General features: G+C 37.8%; 1 protein-coding gene across 6 annotated transcripts in view; it reads left to right on the top strand.

Moving 5' to 3' along the window:
- Nucleotides 1-23,456, top strand: part of LOC103068233 (DNA helicase MCM8) — a 51,489-nt gene that overhangs the window by 19,728 nt on the left and 8,305 nt on the right. Inside the window, exons 16-23 of one of the 6 annotated variants that reach the window (XR_015795077.1) lie at nt 552-761; nt 3,777-3,853; nt 4,464-4,653; nt 17,328-17,465; nt 20,387-20,516; nt 21,186-21,295; nt 21,736-21,821; nt 23,328-23,378. Coding sequence is in view for 4 of the 6 variants with exons in the window: in XM_088134783.1 (XP_087990909.1) it covers nt 552-761; nt 3,777-3,853; nt 4,464-4,653; nt 17,328-17,465; nt 20,387-20,516; nt 21,736-21,821; nt 23,328-23,396 (900 nt within the window). In the remaining 2 variants the exon portion in view is untranslated. Of the gene's footprint in view, nt 1-551; nt 762-3,776; nt 3,854-4,463; nt 4,654-6,166; nt 7,045-8,119; nt 8,666-11,795; nt 11,978-17,327; nt 17,466-20,386; nt 20,517-21,185; nt 21,822-23,327; nt 23,397-23,456 lie in introns of those variants that run through there. The other 5 variants (XR_015795073.1, XM_088134783.1, XM_007424718.4 and 2 more) reach the window with 5 other exon arrangements.

Raw genomic sequence — 23,456 nt, 5'->3', positions numbered from 1 at the left:
TACAAAAGCCAGATGCCACGGATTGTAGCCTTGCGCATTCCTGGTATTCTTAGCTGCCTTGGGTGTTCTGTCTCTGGTACAGGAACAGTGTCCATACTTTAAACCCTCTTAAAATTTCTACTCTATGTGACTTTAGAAAGCTACAGAATTTGATTTGAAACCATAACAGCAAACTCTTTGCAAAAGTAACCTTCCTGGAAGTTTTCAGTCAAGTGTTCAGTTTCTGCTTGAAAGCAATAAACTTTGGGGCAAACACTCCATGAGTGATAAAGAGGTGCCAGTGCCAGTGGACAAAGCACTGGGGAAGGAGATCGCAACTATTAAGCATTTTTTGTACACTATTCTAATATTCCAGTACAAGAATATATGTAACAAATGTACAACAGCCTGTGTTGTGATTACTTTTTTGTGGATCTGAGACTGAGGTGAGAGATTAACTTGTATCATATAGGTTCTCCTTGAGGTCTTTACAGTTCCTATCTGATCACACTATTTCCTTTTCCAGTTGAAATGGAATATTATAATACCTAAACAGTATTTTTAACTATTAGCTTATTCCAGGAGAAAACTGCGACCCAATTCCGCATCAACTGTTAAAGAAATATGTTGGCTATGCACGGCAGTATGTACATCCCAGACTATCTCCAGAAGCTGCTCAGATACTCCAGAAATTCTATCTTGAACTCCGGCAACAAAGTCAAAGAGCAGATAGTACACCTATCACAACGCGACAGCTAGAATCATTGATACGCCTTACTGAGGTACTATTTCATTTCATAATTGTTCCTAAGAATTTTATAGTAGGTGTATTTTGACAGCTCATAGTATTGGGTTTTAAAACATGGATGAAGAACACAATACAGATTTTTTCTTATGTTGACTTATAACTGGTTTATTTTAAATGACACATGTTGATGCTATTTATTTGAGACTGAAAATGATTTCTTGTGTCTTGAGGAAAACATTTTTTTGTGTGTGGAAATATATACCACATACTATAAGTTAATAAACTGGCATCTGATATATACACATACACATGTATATACATACAGATGTACATGCAGACACACACACACACACACACACACACACAAATTTATGATGCTCCATTTCTGGAGATTGAATTGTTTTTACTTGTTTTCATTGACTATTCAATCCACTACCATTCAGGAGGAACATGATCTTATTTGTCCCCAATTGCCTTTCTGAAAAGCCAAACCTTTATGGCTCTCCAAAAACGAAGAAAGCCAGTTTGGTGTAGTGATTAAGGCACCAGGCTGGGTGACCTTGGGTCAGTCACTCCCTCTCAGCCCTAGGAATTAGGCAATGGCAGACCACTTCTGAAAAATCTTGCCAAGAAAACTGCAGGGCCTAGTCCGGGCAGTCACCAGGAGTCAATGCTGACTCGAAGGCACCAAAAAAAAAAGGGGGGGTAAGGATGGAACGGTCCAGATATCTTGGGATAAGCTGCTCCAAAGGAGGGAAAGTATCACTAAAGAGACTTGAGCGCAGGGCCCTGGAGGTGGCATTCTGTTAGCAGGAAGACAGCACTCCCTTAGCAAGTCCTCCCAGATCTTACTGGACAAACAGATTCAAAACATTTGATGTGTAAAAGGGAGGCCAGTACAACAGCATCACTCTCAACTTGTCCTTCAAGCCTAACCTAAAAATAGCACCTCACATCCAGTTATCTGTGGAACAGTACCACTTGCCTCTTGTAGTGTCTCCACCTCATTTACCGATGCAACACCTGAAATCCAGATAGGCACCCCCCCAAGAAGGGAATACTCTCCTTCCAAGTGTCAGTGATACACGCCAGGTCTACCCTTTCATTCAAGATCAAATCATGGATAAGGATTTAGGCAGACCTGGCATTTAATATGCCCTTAAGTTCCTTGAGCTGTTCCTCATACATTTTTGTATGAGTGCTTTATCATCTGTTTTCTAAATAAGGGTTGACATTTAAAATTTGATACTGCAGTAGGACACAATTACAAATGAGATCTAGCTGTATAATTTCTCATACCTTAAAATATATAATGTTGCTGGTATTACGGTGCAGCTCCAACTTTACAATGAACTATATTTCCAAAACTTTAATTTTTTTTTTAGATTTTTTATATTGCCTTTTCTTAATTTTTATAAATAATTCAAGGTGGTAAACATACCTAGTACTCCTTCCTCCTCTTATTTTCCCCACAACCCTGTGAGGTGAGTTGGGCTGAGAGAGAATGACTGGCCCAAAGTCATTCAGCCAGCTTTCATGCTTAAGGCAGGACTAGAACTCACTGTCTCTTGCTTTTTAGCCTGGTGCCTTAATCACTAGACCAAACTGTCTCTCATGTAATGTTGCCTCTAAAGCTATGCTGTTCGTCCTTTGTTTTACAGTGCTATATTTTTATTTCAGAGAGCAACATAGTTCTTTGTTGCATGCCATTTTCTCAATTTAAACTATTGATTTATCATGATCCTAAGAGATTTTTCCATATCACTAAGGTGTTTTGTGCCTGATCCCAAATTCAGAGTTAAATTGAGTTACTATTCTTAGACCTAGAGTATACCTGAAAAATACTATCTTCTATATACTACTAAAACTCTCATGCTGTTTATCTGTTTGTACCCTCAAGTTAGCCCAAACGGTGCATTATACCGCAATAATTTTTGAATCAAGGTACCTAAAATCCGCTAACTTAAAGAATGCATAAAAAAATCTGGGACCCATTACTCCTGTGGAATTGAAATTTCCACAATGTTCAGACCAGTTTTATTCACAAAGTTGTGGCTGTTGCAGTGTCCCCACAGTCATGTGATCATGATTTCCAACGCTCCCTGCCAGCTTCCCACAAGCAAAGTCAATGGGGAAGCCAGCAGGAAGTCGCTCCCACTTCCACTGCTTTTTTGCCTGCCCATGGTCATTCTGTTTATCTCTTTAGGTAAGTAAATATTGACTTACTATTGAAGTTTGTTTGCTACTACAATAATTTTTCTGTTTATGATATATACTCTTCTTAGGTGATCATGGGACTATCCAGCATTGGGGTAAAAAAAATATGGTCCACCTAAAATTTGATGTTCATTCTGCTGACATCAGACTGCACTACCTTCCTCTCAAAGGATGACTCAGTGGGTCACAGGGTTGTCTAATTTATTCTAATTGGCAGGCCTTCTAAATTTTCAAGTGTAGAGTTTATTCCCAGGTCAGCTATGAATGGTCCTTTAAACTAGGGAACTGGGGATTAAACCTGAGACTCTTACAGTATATGCAGAGCACCTATTTTGCTGCTAAACTATGGTTTCTCCCATATATTTTTCCAGTCATCTTTTAATTAATTTAAGCTTTAGTAGGAATGCTATATTGGCTGTAGTTATTTTAATGTTTCCAGTAATGAAAATCTTTATATGCGGTTCACCAGTTTGTACTGACATGTTTTTAAAAACAAAAAAATATTTAACAAAATTCAGAAACCTTGTGGCAATATCACAGTAATCAAATTGAAGAATGTCACTTTTTTTTTCAGGTCTAGCACAGATTTCTTTCACGATCCATGTATAATGCTCAGTCATAAGATTTGGCTTTACGTGGAATGTGAACCCAACCTTTATGATTTGTAAAACATGGTTTATGGCTTAGTATAGTGTGTCAGCCCAGCTAAGCAAACTCTGACTTATTCAGTGAACTATGTTTTAATATGAATGTGATTCCAACCATGCTATTTCTAATCCAATTAAATAAGGGAGATTTGTATATAATATTAGCATCATTGCTTTTGTTTAAGGCACGATCAAGATTAGAATTAAGAGAAATTGCCACCAAAGAAGATGCTGAGGATGTTGTTGAAATAATGAAGTACAGGTAGTATAAACTCGATAAAGTACCACTGTAATAAATAAGAGTCTGTGAGCCTGCAATATGCAAACTGAATAATATGCAAACTGAACAATATGCAAACTGATACGTTTTTCAGCAAATGCAAATCAAAATATTTTGAAAAATAACACAAAGTATAGTAACACACATTCAATAAGCCAAATGCAACCTAGAAGTTTTAAATATTCAGACACATATGACAATAATATTAGAAAAAACCAAGGGAATATCTGGATATAACTTTTTCATACCTATAATAAAATTATATACATAAGATAGAAAAGTAAATCTTGTAAAAACTTACATGCCTTAGGTCATCAAAATAGGGTTAAAAAACCTATTTTAACTGTTTTTTATCACTTACTGTATTATATAGATTATCTTTTTAAGTATTTTTGATCACTATTATTGTATTATATAGATTATCTTGAAGATTGTAAGTAGAATTATAAAGTGAATGTGTTCTTTTTATTAAGCTCATCAAACCTTCCTAATTAAGAACAAATTCAAAGACAGTTCTTGGCCTTGTTTGCAGTTTTATTTTTACTTTAATTTCTTGCTGACTATGTACATTTTGATTTATTCTTTTCTCAAGTATGTTAGGAACTTACTCTAATGAGTTTGGGAAATTGGATTTTGAACGTTCTCAGCATGGTTCTGGAATGAGCAATAGGTCACAAGCAAAGAGATTTGTTTCTGCTCTCCATCGTGTTGCAGAAAGAACTTATAACAACATTTTTGAGCTTCATCAACTCCGGAAGATTGCTAATGAATTAAATATAAAAGTAAGTTAAAATAAATATTTATGCATATCCTAGAACAGTGATGGTGAACCTTTTGAGCTCAGGTTGTGTCAAAAATTTGGAAAATGCCTAACTTGACTCTGGTGGCGTGTCAGCCCCTCCCGCAAACAAAAGAAAGAATCCGTTACATATTCATTTATTTAAAAAAATGCAGTCCAATCATGTATGGTGCTATGTATTATATAAAGAAATGTCAAATAATTACAAAAATGAAATACTAGTAAAACAAATTCAGTTTCTTTGGTAACTCAAACAGGGAGAATAGTTGTCGGGTATTGGTGAATGCTGGCATGTCACCCAAAATTTTGTGGCATGTAACCTTGGACATGCACGTCGCAGGTTTGCCATCACTGCTCTAGAAGGATGAAATTAGTTACTGATGTTATCAGTTGGAGGAAAAGGTTATGGTTGCTCCTAACATTTCTGGGTTCTATTGACTGGAGGAACTTGGAGCTCCAGCCGTACTTTCAGAAATGATATCTGAGTTTGATATTATTGATAATGTAACTTGCACATAACCAAAAAAAAAAATCTTTTGTTGCTTAGGAAATTTTTTTTTGTTGGGTGGGGGTGTAGATGGGTAATGGCTACCTTAACTGAAAGGCCTTTAAAGTTTTATTCTTTCTGCAGTATTTTATTATGTGAGCACTAGTACAAGTTATCTGTCCAATTTTCAGTGAGTTTAATTTATTTTGCTACATTTTAATTCAATAATTATTTCATTAGACTTTTTTTGTCTTTTAAGGAATAATGTTTCAAATATCAATTGAAAAAATGAAATACATTAAATATGACTAGGATACATTAGGAAAGCCAGTTTGGTGTAGGGGTTAAGGCAACAGGCTAGAAACTGGAAGACTGGGATTTCTAGTCCCTCCTTAGACACAAAGCCAGCTGGCTGACCTTGGGCCAGTCAGTCTCTCTCAGCCCTAGAAAGGAGGCAATGGCAAATCACTTCCGAAATCTTACCAAGAAAACTGCAGGGACTTGTCCAGGCAGTCACCAGGAGTCAACGCTGACTTGAAGGCACAAAACAAATAAACAAACAAACAAAAACTTATGGTAGTGTTTCTTAAGTATAGTCCTAGGACTCCTGGGGGTCCCCCAAGACCCTCAGGGGTCCGCAAAATCAAAATTATTTGCCAGCCTAAGTTGAAAAATTATACAATATTAAAATCCCATCAATTGAATGCATCAATTTTTATTATTATTCTGTAAATATCAATAAATATAACCCATACAAACAAAAGCTCTTTTGGGGTCCTCCATAATTTTTAAAACTGGGAAGGGGTCCTGAGAGAAAAAAGTTTAAGAAACACTACCTTACGGGATGCGTTGGCTATATATATAGATTAGCTTCTTAGATGATTTAAGTGGAAAGTTTCCATACCATTTTAAAGTTTCTTTCCTGTTAAAAAAATGGACATAATTTTCTGACATAATTTATATCTTGTAGTTGGTTTTGATCACACATCTACTGGTTTTTATTTTTTAGATATCTGACTTTGAAAACTTCATTGAATCTTTAAATGATCAGGGTTATTTCTTGAAAAAAGGTCCAAGGTTATATCAGCTTCAGACAATGTGAAGTAATTCAATACCTAAGGAGAAGCCATGCTGTTTACTAGTAAGAAGAAAAGAATGTAGAGGACTGCAACTCATTAATGTTTCTTATTCAGCTGAATTCTTGCCTGCTAATATGAGAGTTTGTAAAATTCAGGCATTGGTAAGAAGAAGGGAATGGCAAACCAGGTGCTAAACTGGACTTCAGTGTTTTTTTTTTTCCCTACCTTCACCTTTTGGAAAAATGAGGGCCACAGTGGGCAGAGCATTGATGCTGAGTGTATGTAAGTATGCCATGCACACAAACAGAGGAATTGTTTTTAGATTTTAGAGGGCATCTGGAAGTTCTTCAACTTTTTAAAAACTGTAAAATTGTAAGAAATGATGCCATCGATTTTTGGAAGATGTGATTGATTTACTGAGGGCTACAAAAGTGGTATTCCATCCTAGCTTTATATAGCCCAGGACTCACGCTGTCCAATCCTGCTGTACATTTTGCAGTAGCCTTGAGACTTATTCTGCTTCTATATACATAGTTGTGAAAAAGGAATTGAGGATATAATAATAAATTGTACGTTTTGGAACATTGTTATCTTATTTGATCTATACATTGCTATTTTTCCACCAGCTCTTAAAAACCAAATTGCCTAAATTAAACACACACATGCATACATACATACATTATATTCAGTGCATTTAAAAAGCAGGCTAAGGGGAGAAAGTGATTCTGAAAATGCCTTAATTTCTATTCTATTTTAAGGTACAACAGCTGTGCTTTCTACTTCACATAGGTGTATTTATTACACAGTTAAATCAATTCAACACATTCATGCTCATAGCAACATATTTTGTCCCTAAGCTTCTATCACTACCTGGTAACATGAGAAGGTCTTGCATCCCATGGAGAACAGCATTTTTTTTTGTGGTTGTGCTTTTCTCCAGTGCCAGTGTTTAGACACATGATGGATCCTTCCTATTGATCCTGTGCTGACAATAGGTACTTTAGATCGAGACACCCTTCCCACCCACCACCCACTTGTTCAGCCATTGGCACTTTGCTTATGTACTGTCCACATCTTCCCCTCTCAGTACGATTTTAATTCACATATTCATGCAGGTTTATTAAGGTCCCTTTGGATCAAACTCAGCATCCAACAACTTCATGAGGTGTCTCTACGGTTTTCTTGGCTGCAATATTGCTTTTCGTTTCTGATGTTGGTTCACTCTCCCAGTTTAGCCTACAGCGCTGGGATTTTCTAGTGGTCTCCCCTACAATTAGTACATCAAGCCTGATCCTGCTTAGGCCGGCTCGTTTTTTTCACCTGCTGCGCTTGCGTTTGTTTTACTTTATGCAGCAAAATTCTGTTCTACTTCCAGATTAATTTTTTTTCTTTTCTGTGCCTTCAAGTCAGTGTTGACAACTGGCGACTGTCTGGACAAGTTCCTGCAGTTTTCTTGGCAAGATTTCGGAAGTGTTTTGCCACTGCCTCCTTCCTAGGGCTGAGAGGGAGTGACTGGCCCAAGGACGCCCAGCTGGTTTTGCAGTTAAGGCGGGACTAGAACTCAGGGTCTCCCGGTTTCTAGCCTGGTGCCTGGTTCTCAGCTTAATTATACTGTGGTGTTACAAAAGACAAGAGTTACCCTCAAAACCTAAGCTTCCACTTACTTTTGTTCTAAACACCCTAGGTATAGCACTTACAGGTAGTTACCTAGAGATCGCACCCAGACGCCTCGCAGGCACCACCGTTCGATCTTCGCCACGAGCGCGGCTTCTCCTTTAATAAGAGAAGCTCCTCTTGCCGTAAAGCGCAGCGGAGGCGTCGTGAAAACCACGTTTGGGTGGACTGTGAGGTAGAAGGTGCGGAAGCGTGCTTGAATGGAAGAGGGGGACGGCCAGCGGCGAGGGGAGAGCAGGAGGGGAGGGGCAAGTTTCAATTCTGCCCCTCCTCCTCCTCCTCCTCCTTGTTGGTAGAAAGGTCTTTTCCCTCCCCCCCCCACCCGCTGCCCCAACCAAGCCATGCTGACCGCGGCTTGGTTGGTCAAAGGCAGCGCCTGGGGGTGGGGTCTTCTGCGAAGCGCGAGCCCAGGACGGTGTTTGGGAACCACCGTAGCAGCCGCCGCGAGGAGCCGAAAAGGCGGCGGGCGCTGGAGCTACCCTCAAGCTGCGCTCGCGGCCTCCTCGAGCGGCCTCGCGGCGGCTCGCTCCCCGTCCTTCCCGGGCACAGGGCGACGTCAGCTACTGCGCGTGCGCCCGCCCAGCCCCGAGCGTCTAGGCACTGCGGCGTGGGCGCCCCCTTTCGGCTGCTCCTCCGGCGGACACGGGCAGCCTCACTCCTCGCGTGCCGGCTGTGGGGGAGCGTCGCAGCGCGCGGCGGAGTCTTCGGAACGACCAGATGCTGGAAAAGCAGAGAGCCGCGGATACGCTGAACTGGTAGGGGCGGAGAGGGGCAGGCGGCTCCTTCCCCGGCTTGTTCCTCCCCTTCGTGCACGTTGAGATAGCCGACATCAGCCCAAGCTATCCCGCTTCAGGCAGCAGGCACACCCGGTGGACTGCGCCTCCGTAAAATAATTTTTAAAAAGCTCTGCACGTAGAAATCTAGCCGTGGCTTTAAGCTGCTTCGTGCACAGGAAAATCATCCTGAGCGCGTACTTGCAGTCCAAAGGGATGCCTCCTGGAAACAGACTGACGTTTACAGTACTTTCATGAAAAGTAAACTCGCCTTTTACGCGTTATCCCTAAAGAACGGAAGTGATTTGTCTTTCTGGAGGACGACTCCTGGCCTCTTCCCCACACTTTTAAACTACTTCCAGCAGTTTGTTACCAGTTCGTGGCTGCGCAGATCGTGTGAAATTGTTTTTAACGTGGTTCTGCCAGATTGCCTAGTAGCGTTTAGCTACTGGCCTATACGGCATTCTGTAGCTACATGACTCTGGTTTTCTGGGTATAACTTGATGCTTGACTTTGGGACGTGCGGAACTACTAGTAACTTCCATTAAGATGTATGTTGCAATTTTTCTAGCTTCAGAAATAGCATGTAAGATCTTCTGTATGTGTTCATTTCAAATTATTATTGAAACTTTTTTGTAGTATTTATAAAAATCAACTGTGTGCAAAGAGAGCCTGTTGTTTCAAACAGCTAAATATATTGATAGACATATTGTACTTTGGTGAGCATAAAATGTGTTTGCTAAGCAGGTAAAAAATTGCAGTGGACTATTTTTTTCCACATACAGGTAGCCCTCAGTTAGCGATGGCAATTGGGACTGGAATTGCCGTCACTAAGTGATGCAGTTGTAAAGTGCAACGTCACATGATGGCACTGCTTAGCGTTGGCAATCCTGGCACTTCTGGTTGCTGTCTTTTAGCAAAGACATCACATGGTTGACATTTGCTACCTTCTGCTGGCTTCCCCATTGCTTTTACTTGTAACCAGAAGCCAGCAAAGAAGGTTGCAAATGACGATGATGTGACTGTGAGGATCCTGCAATGGCCAGAACTTTGAGGACTGGTTGTAAGTACCACTTGTTCAGTGCCATTGTAAGTTTGAATGGTTACTGAATGAATGGTTGCTAAGCGAGGATCACCTGCAACTTTTGATTAAGACGTAAAACATTCAATGTTGACTTGCCTCTCCTCAATAATTGAAGTCATAAAGCAAAGTATTTACTGGTCTGGATGAATTGGTGATCTAGAACTATTGTAAGGGAGCTATGCCTATATATGTTAGAAGGCATTGTAACTTTTTGGAAATAAAGAATATTTATTTCTAGTGAGGTGGTATCTCATTAATCTATCATTCAGAGACAGTGCATATATCTGAAAGGAGCTCTAGGATTTCCCCCCCCCCAAAATAATGTATCTATAAAGCTAGAGTGTCATCCTCAATTCATGAAGAGTGTGGCAATGGATTTGAGCGAGGAAACCCTCTGAAATTTAGATTTGCCTTCTTTGGGGGAACAAAACTTGTACTTGTCCAAGGTTATTAACAGTTATTACCTGGGCTGACATTAAAGGAGACATGGTTTTCCATTAGGTTATTTTGAGGTAGCTGGTACTGTAGACAAGAATAGTCCATTAGATTGAAAGAGTTGATATGAGAGTCAGGGTTTCTGTTACATGTTGGGACTGCTGGCTACAGCCTGTATAGATGTGAACTTCATCCTAGCTGACACAATTTGCTTTTCAGTACTCTGTTGGCTTCTTATATGATTGCTCTTACAAATGAAGACTTACTGTCCACTCTCTTACAGTCTTAGAAAAATACTGATATATCATTTGAATATATAATTGCTGCCAACTTCCTAAGAATTGCTAAATATACACAGATTATAGTATGGTGTTGTATAAAATTCTTAGAAGACGAAGTGATGCATTAATGAATATATTATTGGAAATGAAGCATATAAGAAGCTCCAACATTCCATAAGAAAATATTTTTTTGTTTTCAATCATAAATATCCAGTGTCTGTTGACTCGAAGGCTTTTGTGCAGTATGTTGAGAACCGTATTTCAAAAGTTGGTAGGGGCAACTTTTTCCCCCTTTATTTTATTGTTTATATGTAAGATCATTATTTTATTATTTTGGAGGAACTATAATATCAAGAGTTTTGAAGTAAAACTACTATATATATATATATTCATCAATAGAGGGCATTATAACCCTGAGATTTTTATAGCCTCCTCAACTGCTTCTTTTTTTTTAAAGTTGCATCTTTTGGGGGGAACAATCAGCAAAATGAATTTGCTTTTCTCATTTGTTTTAAAAAGGCAGATGCAGTAGATTTTTTCACCATTAGAGGAGATCGCAGTAATGAAAGCTCAGTGGCATAGCTCCTGCCTTTTCTGGAAGGGATGGAGAAGCTGCAGCAGAAAGAAAAGCTGAATGGAGGGGTTTTAGAAGAGTGGGTAGGTTGGGAAAGATAAGGCAGCAGTTGGGAGGCTGCAGGAGAGGAAGCAAAGAAGCAAGTGCAAGGAAGGGAAGCCAGGAGGCAGTGGCAGAGGTGAGTTGAGTGACGGGAAGCAGCAGATGGGAAAAGTAGCAAGAAGGCAAATGATCAGAAATCCAATGAGCAAAGCTGCCTGTATTACAAAAGCATGGGAGAAGCAGAATTCATGGGATGAGGGAACCAGTGTGGAAGATAAACTGTTTTTGACTGAACCCTGCCCCCCCCCCCAAAAAGGGGAATGAATCTTCAAGTCAGCCAAATAATAACTAGTAAAAGATCTTAAGGGAAGAAAACAGGCAGAGGGAACTGGAGGTGAAAGAAAAAAACTCCATTACTGTATGTTCAGATGGTGTGAAGAGATAAAGAGGCTTAATGTCAGCATGGAACAGAAGCATTGCAGTTTAAGGTTTGATTGAAAGACAGTAACTCCTAAGGCAGTGATTCTCAACCTTTTTGAAGCTGCCACCTCCCTAAGGAGTGGAAAATTTTTCAATGCCACCCTTTGTGAAAATCCTGTAATTTAGGGTATGGGGAGGGGGGGGGAGTTACTGAATTATAAAAGGCAAAAATTTTAAGTAATTTTTTTCAGTAGACTTACACACCAAATTTGTGTGGGAATCGCGTGGGAAGACAGCTGACGCACACGCTGCGATTAATCCCGCGGGAAAACAGCTGACGCATGCGCTGTGCTGGTTGGGATCGGAGAAGAATCGTAGTGTCAAGTTCTTCAAGGTCAGCCTACCTAGAATACAAATTCGTCTCACCATTCTTAGAAGTGCGTGAGGGCAGCCGTCGCGTAAGTTCGTTTTATTGCTGGTACAAATGGTGTAAACCGGATAATCGATTTAATAAATTTTTTTGGGAGTTTTAAAATTAAGTTCGAATACCAAAACATGCTCATCGCCCCTCTACCGCCCAAAACATGCCCACCGCCCCCCTGCCGCCCAAAACAAGTTCACCGCCCCTCAGCATCCTCCCACCGCCCCCCGGGGGGCGGTACCGCCCCCTTTGAGAACCAATATTCTAAGGGCTTAGCTTATATATGCCTGGGGAAGATCCCTATGTCTTCCTGTCAACTTTTGAATGAGTTGCTAAAAAATGGAACTTAAGAGGAATTCATGAAATTTGTTTAAAGTTTGATGAAAAGAGACCTATAAGGAACGAGCTGCTTCATATAGTGTCTTTAAAGACTCTGAATACTGGAGGGCGGAGCTGGCGTCGCGGCGATACGGCGGGCGATCCTGGGCTCCCAGGATGGCAGCCGATATCTCCTCGCCCGGACGGTCCCGATGGACCTAAGCCGTCCCGTAGAGATGGCGAACGCAAAGGGCGCGTCCCGCGGATCTCAGGGACGCCGCAAGTCCCAGATCGATCCGGGGAGAAGCTCTTGAAGCCGGTGGAGGAGAGGCAGCCAAAAATGGCTGCGAAAGCCGGGACAGCTCCAAAGGAAGATGGAAGAGAAGGGTGTCAACTGGGTGAGATGGACTTTTACTATTCAACTATTCTTAGAGAACACCTTAAGTAACTTAAAGAGATTTTTAAAAGTGAAGAAAAGTGGATTAAGCGGCGAGATTGAACCCTATTAAAAAAAAGAAGGGGGAGAAAATTTTTCTTTTCAACTTTCCCTTTTTAGTGGAATTGACAAGATGTTTTTCTTTTAAAAAAAAATATATTTTTAACTGGATTGGCTTTCTCTTTTTAATACTCAATAACTTTATATTTTAAGCCTTTTTTTTTTTACTAAGATTTTTTTATTGTTATAAGAAATTTATATCTTTTTGACTTTGAAATGGGGAAAGTGGAGTTAAGAGAAAGTAAATGAAAGAAAGTTGCACTGCCATTTAGAGGCGCGAATTAGTGCTTTTTTTTTTTCATTGTGACGCACGCTCAAAGACCCTGTGCTTTCTAAAAAGATAGTGGGATGTGCATGTTTATACAGGTGCCATCCGTAACTATAAACAAGAAAGTGGAGTTGAAAGCGACTTTGAAAACATTAAGATGGAAAGTTTGAGCCAGTCACAAGAGCCTTGATTAGTGGCAGTAGCTCTTTTTTCTGCTAGAAGCTCTGCTTTGCTTTCTATTCCACCGCCAGATGGGTTTTTTGTTAAAGAGGCTTAGCCTTTTCCTTCTTTTCCTTTTCTTTTTATTTTCCTTCTTTTTTTTTCTCTCCTTTTGCTTCTTTTTTTCTCTTATTTTTGGCAAGAACAAAGATAAAGAATCCTTTGACTCAATGAAGGTTTATCAAGATAATAGACTATACGAGAAACACAATGCAGAAAAAGATCTTTAAACTATTGAGGATGACTATAAAAAATTGGAAGAAGAGCTGCAGAAACTCTCAAAAAAAAAAAGAAAAAAAAAAGAAAAAAGATATTAAAGCTAAAATGGACTTAATTAAACATAAAACGGGATCATTGGAAAAGGAAGAAATAGTACAAGAAATCAGAAACATTAAACGGAATTATTGTGAGGCCTATAAACTGAGAATTAAAAGGGTTAATCAACTGATAAATGAAGAGAGACAGATTTGTTCTTGGCACTGAGGGTGAGAAATAGATTATACAAGATTATAATGGAAAATCGTACTAAGAGAATGTACAAAAAGAAGAAGTAAAACAATATTGAAAGAAACTATTGCAGATGTTTAAAGAGAAAATCAGGGGAATACAACAATGATGGAACTGACAGAAGCTTCCAAAAGCAGAATGTTCAAAAGGACACTTATTATTGCTTTCTCTTATCCAATAATATAGAAAAAAGGAATGAACAGCCAGATATTTTGGGACATTGAATGAAAAGGGTGAACTCAAAATTATGCAAGCGCTGGAATAAAGTATAAATCTGAGATATATAGTTAAAAATTGTATAACATGTAGTGAAATCTGGTTAGAACTGTAACTTGGTTAGAATTGTAATTGATACTGTAACTGATATTGGTTAGAATTGTAACTCTTAAGAATTGGAAAAATTAAAAAGTACTTATGCAGGAGGAAGTTATTCAAAATTATGGAATGTGCAGAGATGAGTTAAATTGAGATTTGAAATTAGAGTAAGAAGATAAGCAATTTTATATGACACGGGATTTGTTTTTATTAATGATTAGATGAGAAAATATAGTAATGTAATAGATTAGGAAATTTTATAATAGAAATTTGATATTAATTATTATATATATACACATATAATAGATAGATGGAGATGTATTACTAATCCTATTGAAAGTTAAAATTTTTTGTAATATATGATTTTATAGATTAGCTATGAATGATTAATAATTGTTAATTGATAAGTATACAAGTATATTTTTGAATAGATGATATGAGAATTTAAGATTATGAAAGGGGCACCAACGAGTTTAACTGGTTGACACACGGTATAAAATGGAAGATGCTTTTTTATGCCTTTTTATGTTTTTGTTTGTTCATGTTTGTTTTGTGTTTGTTGTAAAAATAAAAAAAAACATTATAAAAAAAAAAAAAATAAAGACTCTGAATACTAAAAGTCTAAAATGGGACCTGGTTATTTCAGAAGAAAGAAGGAAGTCTTACATGGAGTTTTGTACATGGGAGATACAATTGTTAAAGAAATGGTTAGATGAAGCCAAGATATATAACCTGGAGGAAATAATAGAATTATAAGTTTGGCTCAGTTTTATTTTCCGTTTCCCTCTGAGTTAAAGATAAAAATAATAAGGTAGCAGCCAAATACAATAATGGGAATCACTGAGATAGTTGAACAGTTGCCCTTCAAATCTGGCAGATCTGAGGTAAACAAGAGTTATCCTTCAGTCCTGGACACAGAGAAGTACCATTTGTGGTGATAAGTCAGGAAGTCCCCAAAACCTTCAGGGAAGGGATGTAGAGATAGCATATTATAATTGTGAGGAAAATGGTCACATGAAAATTGGTTGTTATTTCAAGAAACCAGTGGTTGATAGAAGAGCAATACTGCAAATGATTTGTCACAAAAATGTAAAATGAAGAAATATACTGATGTGGATTTTTTTTTTTTATCATAGTTGAGATGAGTTATATGATAAGGTAGCTTGTGATTGTTGGTAACCTAAAACATTTGGGAATGGTAGACACAGGTGCTTCCTTACCTATCATAAGTTCAGAGTTGGTGGGGGGGAAAAAACACATGGTGCCTAGCCAAGCAGAAGGTTAGGAAGTAAAGATCCTTTTAGATTACCAATGGCAAGAGTCTCAGTGGAGTAGACATGAGAAGGGCAACTAGTGGAAGAATTTTAACAGGGAGGCTAAGAAAATGAAACCAGAACCACCACGTGTCAATGATGATGGTGATGCTGTCCCATTTGGAATGAGGTTGCACAGAATTGGAAGAATTTTAAGAAGGAAAAAAAAAAAAACAAGGTGGGGAAAGCATGCAGAGCCTGGCTTTTGAAATTCTTTCCGACCTGTTTACCATCAATAGCCATAGGAGATGTTTGTAATTTATTCTGTGTACTGTAATGAAGTAACATGTTGCATTGTGTTTCTATGTAGACAATTACGATGTATGCATACATGTTCTGTTTGTGTGTGTGAGTGTGCGTGTGTGTGTGCGTGCGAGGGCCTAATCAGGGGAGTGGATATGTGTTGACTGTGTTTCAGCTCTTCCCTCATGTGATGTTGGTATGTGTGTGCCCATTGGAAAGCAGAGGGTGGGCTGCATATCCTCTCCTTTGGAAGGGGGGCTTAAAATTGAGCAGTCTGCAGCATTCCAAGTTGCTGCCGGACTGCCTTTCCCATTGAAATGCATTGGGGCATTTTTTTCTGGAATGTTCTTCTCCAAAGCTGGCTGGATCCAGCCCATTTTTTAACTCAATCTTTCTTTAGTCAGCTTCTCCCTGCTGCACTAAATTTGGTCCTATTCTGTTCTGTTTCTGGAGAGCTATCCTATTGGCAGACAGACAAGTAGAATTGCAAGCCCCTTTATATAATTTTGTAAAACATTCCATTAGGTTGGAAAGAATAAAAAGCACTTACAAATGGAAAACATTAGTGTTATTGTTTCAAGGTGAGGGCAGCAAAATTTTAAATTATGTTTTTCCCAAAAATAAAATTAGAGAAAATTATGCCATAAACCCAGTTCTGGCACACAAGATACAGTAAAAATGTAACATACATTAAAAATATAATATAGTACTAATATAATAAAAGATACAAAGCACAAAGACATTAAAAGGCCTTGAGTCCTGTCTACACTATAATAAGGAAACAGCTTGCTTCAATTCCTGTAGCAATGTATTTCACAATTCAGGTCTGAGCAGGGAGAAGGCTAAATTGATTGCAATCAAACATCCCTTGGAGACCTCGAAAAGACCCCATTGATGATTTACAAGTGTGACATGAAGTATATGGGAGTGGGTGATCTTGTAACTTGAGTATAAATGAATAAGGCTTTACAGACTATTGTGGGCTCAGAAGGTAACTTTTTTTGGTGCCTTCAAGTCATTTTTTGACTCCTCATGACTGCTTGGACAAGTCCCTGCAGTTTTCTGGGAAAGATTTTTGGAAGTGGTTTGCCATTGCCTCCTTCCTAGGGTTGAGAGAGACTGGCAACCAGTAAAATTATTTTAACTTGGGGGTGATGTGGCATCCCAAGGAGGCACCATTCACCACTGCTGCTATGTTCTGAGCATTTGAACATTTCAGAGAAGAAGTTGATATTTATGTAGCTATTTCCTTTTATTAACTTCCTGAAAACCAATTCATTTGCTATTTAGTATAAGGATTTTTACCTTGGCTTTTGATGTAAGAATCCCCAAAGAGATTTGTAACAATGGAAAAACAAACGAACCTTTTTCATTTGGCCAGTGCCACAGGCCAGAATAGCCCTTTTTTGTTGCTTGTGGAGTTTTAGGCTGTAGGAATTTAAATGTTCTTTCTGGCACTGGTGGGGAAGTGAGCCCCTGCAGCTCTTTAGCGGGAGAGTTGGGATCCACTGGTTATCAGAGCTGAGACTTCTTTTTGGAAGTCCGCTTTGGAGTTAAGAAAGTTCTTAGGAAAGATAGTTGGTACATTCCAGTGTAGCAATTAGACATATTAAAAACTGCAGAGTTTACAGCTTATCGTCCATAATATCAAGGTACTTTAAATTCCAGGTTTGTAATAGTTTTATTCTATGTTATTTTTCTATTCTAGTATGAAAACCCTTGGACTGTCCCTAATCTACTTTCAATGGCAAGGATTGGTCTGGCACCTATTTTGGGCTATTTGATTATTGAAGAAGATTTTAATGTTGCACTGGGTGTATTTGCTCTGGCTGGAATAACAGATTTGGTAAATCCTTTATACATATTTTTACAATGTTGTATGGAAATAAGACTTTTTATCTTTTTTTAAAAAGTGAGTTCAGAAATATTTTCAGATTCAGATTCATGGTATTTGAATATGATTTTATAGTTTTTTTTAATTGACCAGGTAGTCAAGATGCTTGTTTTTTCTTTTTTTTTTTTTTCTTAATGTTTTTTTTATTTTTACAACAAACACAAAACAAACATGAACAAACAAAAACATAAAAAGGCATAAAAAAGCATCTTCCATTTTATACCGTGTGTCAACCAGTTAAACTCGTTGGTGCCCCTTTCATAATCTTAAATTCTCATATCATCTATTCAAAAATATACTTGTATACTTATCAATTAACAATTATTAATCATTCATAACTAATCTATAAAATCATATATTACAAAACATTTTAACTTTCAATAGGATTAGTAATACATCTCCATCTATCTATTATATGTGTATATATATAATAATTAATATCAAATTTCTATTATAAAATTTCCTAATCTATTACATTACTATATTTTCTCATCTAATCATTAATAAAAACAAATCCCGTGTCATATAAAATTGCTTATCTTCTTACTCTAATTTCAAATCTCAATTTAACTCATCTCTGCACATTCCATAATTTTGAATAACTTCCTCCTGCATAAGTACTTTTTAATTTTTCCAATTCTTAAGAGTTACAATTCTAACCAATATCAGTTACAGTATCAATTACAATTCTAACCAAGTTACAGTTCTAACCAGATTTCACTACATGTTATACAATTTTTAACTATATATCTCAGATTTATACTTTATTCCAGCGCTTGCATAATTTTGAGTTCACCCTTTTCATTCAATGTCCCAAAATATCTGGCTGTTCATTCCTTTTTTCTATATTATTGGATAAGAGAAAGCAATAATAAGTGTCCTTTTGAACATTCTGCTTTTGGAAGCTTCTGTCAGTTCCATCATTGTTGTATTCCCCTGATTTTCTCTTTAAACATCTGCAATAGTTTCTTTCAATATTGTTTTACTTCTTCTTTTTGTACATTCTCTTAGTACGATTTTCCATTATAATCTTGTATAATCTTTTTCTCACCCTCAGTGCCAAGAACAAATCTGTCTCTCTTCATTTATCAGTTGATTAACCCTTTTAATTCTCAGTTTATAGGCCTCACAATAATTCCGTTTAATGTTTCTGATTTCTTGTACTATTTCTTCCTTTTCCAATGATCCCGTTTTATGTTTAATTAAGTCCATTTTAGCTTTAATATCTTTTTTTTTTTTTTTGAGAGTTTCTGCAGCTCTTCTTCCAAATTTTTATAGTCATCCTCAATAGTTTAAAGATCTTTTTCTGCATTGTGTTTCTCGTATAGTCTATTATCTTGATAAACCTTCATTGAGTCAAAGGATTCTTTATCTTTGTTCTTGCCAAAAATAAGAGAAAAAAAGAAGCAAAAGGAGAGAAAAAAAAAAGAAGGAAAAATAAAAAGAAAAGGAAAAGAAGGAAACGGCTGAGCCTCTTTAAAAAAAAAAGCCATCTGGGGGAATAGAAAGCAAAGCAGAGCTTCTAGCAGAAAAAAGAGCTACTGCCACTAATCAAGGCTCTTGTGACTGGCTCAAACTTTCCATCTTAATGTTTTCAAAGTCGCTTTCAACTCCACTTTCTTGTTTATAGTTACGGATGGCACCTGTATAAACATGCACATCCCACTATCTTTTTAGAAAGCACAGGGTCTTTGAGCGTGCGTCACAATGAAAAAAAAAAGCACTAATTTGCGCCTCTAAATGGCAGTGCAACTTTCTTTCATTTACTTTCTCTTAACTCCACTTTCCCCATTTCAAAGTCAAAAAGATATAAATTTCTTATAACAATAAAAAAATCTTAGTAAAAAAAAAGGCTTAAAATATAAAGTTATTGAGTATTAAAAAGAGAAAGCCAATCCAGTTAAAAATATATTTTTTTTAAAAGAAAAACATCTTGTCAATTCCACTAAAAAGGGAAAGTTGAAAAGAAAAATTTTCTCCCCCTTCTTTTTTTTAATAGGGTTCAATCTCGCCGCTTAATCCACTTTTCTTCACTTTTAAAAATCTCTTTAAGTTACTTAAGGTGTTCTCTAAGAATAGTTGAATAGTAAAAGTCCATCTCACCCAGTTGACACCCTTCTCTTCCATCTTCCTTTGGAGCTGTCCCGGCTTTCGCAGCCATTTTTGGCTGCCTCTCCTCCACCGGCTTCAAGAGCTTCTCCCCGGATCGATCTGGGACTTGCGGCGTCCCTGAGATCCGCGGGACGCGCCCTTTGCGTTCGCCATCTCTACGGGACGGCTTAGGTCGATCGGGACCGTCCGGGCGAGGAGATATCGGCTGCCATCCTGGGAGCCCAGGATCGCCCGCCGTATCGCCGCGACGCCAGCTCCGCCCTCTTAGATGCTTGTTTTTTCAAGGATGCCTTTTAATAGGCAGATTAGATTTTCCATAAAATGTAAACATATTTACACCCTTATAAATTTGTACAAATTTTCTTTGCAGGAATACAGTATTGCATTGCCACTGCCTTCTGGGTTGTTTTTTTGACTTCTTGGTCTAGCCTACAGGTCTAATATTCTGTAGAAGTCCCTTACCCAAGTACATTTAATCACACCTGAATCCTCTTTTTCTCAAATATAATTTTTATTAAGAATTTTAATTACAAAAGTAAAAATTAATACAAATTAAACTTAGAGAAAGAGAAGAGAATGGAAAGAAAGAATAATTCCCTCTTAGCCCAACCTAATAAAGGTGTTTATTATAGGGAAAAGTTGGAGGAAGGAGTGCTATGTGTATTATCAGGAGCTCTTGGAGAAAAGATGGGATATAAATATGACATAAGTGAAAATGTTTGGTTTCTCTCACAAGCTATTTGTCTAACTTATATTTTCAGTTGGATGGCTTTATTGCACGAAACTGGGCCAACCAAAAATCTGCTTTAGGAAGTGCCTTGGACCCTCTGGCTGATAAAATTCTTATCAGTATCCTATATATTAGCCTGACTTGTGCAAATCTTATTCCAGGTAAGCAGAGAAGCTGTCTTTTAAATGATTCTTGCTGTTGAATGACCTAAAAAGAATGAATTGTTAAATATTAGAAGGAAATAATTTTTCAATTTATTGGCACAGTTCAGTACCTCAGTAAGTTGATGCCATAGTTCATAGAATTCAACCTTTATATAATAGTCTAAACAAATCCAAAGCAAAAAAATGCAATATACAGGGTGTACCAAAAACCAGGTCCCATAGGCCAATTTCTATGGATTTTTTTTTCTGGAGAAAATGTTACTATACCTAGGAATGCTCAAAAGTCATGTGTAAAATGAGTGAGGAAGTGTTTGAAAGAAAATGGCAACCAATTTGAATGTTTCATGTAATTTATATAATCAAGTGTCTGTAGGACCTGATTTTTGGTATATCCTGTAAGTCCATGTTGTTCATTGAGTTAATTTTCGTGGTTTCATTTTATTGTCTAAGATCAAATTGCTGAATCTTTGAAGGGTATAAATAATGTAGTTCTTAAGCGGCGGTTGATAGTCAGAAGAGATTGCAGGGTTTACTTCTGTATAGCATTGCAATTTACTTTATTTCTATCCTGCCTTTCAAGGCAAATTATGGTTACAAAAATAATATATAATTAACAGACCTTTAAAGACCTTTAAATTTTGTGTATTTTTATTCCTTTTTACCCAGGTTGAGAGATCCTTTTCTAGGGCTAGAGAAAAGGCAGCCAACTGCTATAGATGTATGCTTTCTTTGCCCGGGCCAGAAACGGAAGGCGTTGTTCAGTTACAACCACCACTGTATTTTGGACAATTTATCTGTGTTGTGTTTGTGGTAATGCGTAGGTAGACAGTAGAATTAAATGACATTGATTTTGACTGTTTGCTAATCAGTCTTTGGCTGCAGCTTATATGGATATGCTGTGAATATGAATTATCTTTATGTAGTCTCGATATGAGCGCCAGTTTGGTGCAGTGGTTAAGGCACCAGGCTAGAAATCTGGAGCCTGTGAGTTCTAGTCCACCTTAGGCACAAAGCCAACTGGGTGACTTTGGGCCAGTTGCTTTTTCTCAGCCCTAGGAAGGAGGCAGTGGCAAACTATTTCTGAAAATGTTGCCAAGAAAACTGCAAGGAAGTCCAGGAAGTCGCCAGGAGTCAAGACTGACTTGAAATTGTGTGTGTGCATTCACCCACACAAATTTAGATATATTTAAAACGAATTTCATGATTTGTTTTTCAGTTCCTCTTACAACAATGATAATTCTAAGGGACATTGCATTAATTGTTGCTGTTTTCTATGTTCGATACAAAACTCTTCCTCCACCAGTAAGTATCCAGCCATACGTTAATATATGTTTGATAGGAAACTAAAGCAAACATAGAATAACAATATTTGTAAAAAATGTTCCCAAATGTAGGCTTGCTGAGATAGGAATCAGATATTTTTTCTATACAGATGATGATACAAGCAATATTTTTCTGCCATATTACAAATATTGTAACAAGAGAGCATCCGATGGTAGCAAAGAATTAGGGAGTGAAAGGAGTTCTCTCCCTCCTTCCTTATTTGATCTCTTTCTCTTGCTTTTTGTATTTTGTCCAAAGACAGACCTTTCTTTTAATGCTTCCAGAGGGCAACCTTCCCTTATCTACTGCCTTGCAGATGAGTTAGGACTGTGACTCCCAAAATGCCCCTTGAGCATGGCCAGATGTCTTGGAATGTGCATGACATTTTCCCACACTTCCCCTTAGTGTTTGCAAAATTATAAAAATTCTCTGACCTTTCAGTGAAAATTAAAGACCGTGTCCTGGTAATCTTTGCCCATGAGAATGGCAGTATTCTTTGGTTCTCCATTATTTCTTCATTACTGTGTCTTGCTATGCTATTCTTCTTAAATAACTCCAGTAGTTTCTGTTCACTTCCAAAATCTTGCTCAAACTTCAGAATCCTCAATTTGTCCACACTTATCTCAGCTTTTTCATCATTTCCCTTCCTATGACCTTCTCTTGCCCAGCATCTCGTTTTCAGCTACACAATCTCCTCTCTTCCCACTGAAATGGCAGCATCATTTCTATTCCAACACCTAAAATTTTCTCTCAGAATCCCTGTTTGACCACCTCCCTTACTTCCATGTTGCTCCCCAAACACAACCTCTCCAGAAGGCTTTTCAAAGGTACTGTTATTCCAGTTATCCTACTGAATCGAACCAAAATAGTATTGAAATAATCACAGATCTTCTCCTGTAGATCCTGTCTCTGCTCATTGTTTCTTTAGTCCCATTTGTCTCTTTCTTTACGCCAATTCCTTATAAGCCACCTTGCCTCCAGAGGAGATGTAGGCAGTCTGAGGTGTAGGCAGCCTTCTGCACCACCCAAGGATTGCACCACCCAAAATCAGTGACACAACTACCAGATACTGGCTCTGTAATTTTTCCTGTTTGTTTGTTTTTTGTTGCTAAAATAAAGAGCAGAGAGTCTAATAAGTTCTGCTAGCTTCATGTGTTCATGTTGTACTTTAAAACAGAGAAAAATTTAGCCCACAGTGACAAACAGTGTTCTAAAAAAAGGTCAAATATTTGAACACTAGCCCATTCCGACCACGATTCCTGAAGCTGTCAAAACCCAACCCCCCTTTTATACTTTGATTCCCTATGTCCTGGCCTAAATCATGTCAGACGCATGCATGAAGAATTGCACTGTTAAATATAAGTATAAACATGAAGAATGAATATGCTATGTTGCTAAAAGCATCAGTTGGATTTTATCAGTTCATAAATTTAGTAAAGTGTTTCTGTATATATATTAAAAAGTTAAAATTTTTGTTTCTCACAGAGGACATTAAGTAGATATTTCAATCCATGTTACGCCACTGCTCAGTTAAAGCCAACATTCATCAGCAAGGTAAGAACAATAGTATATTTTGCTCTGTCCATTTGGCAAACAGGATATTTTCTTGTATCC

This window comes from Python bivittatus, unplaced genomic scaffold (assembly GCF_059951505.1).
Source record: "Python bivittatus isolate LINGU-HERP-01145 unplaced genomic scaffold, Pbiv_v1 ctg000020_np1212, whole genome shotgun sequence".
Taxonomy (NCBI): domain Eukaryota; kingdom Metazoa; phylum Chordata; class Lepidosauria; order Squamata; family Pythonidae; genus Python; species Python bivittatus.
This window is presented reverse-complemented; position numbering and strand designations above follow the sequence as displayed.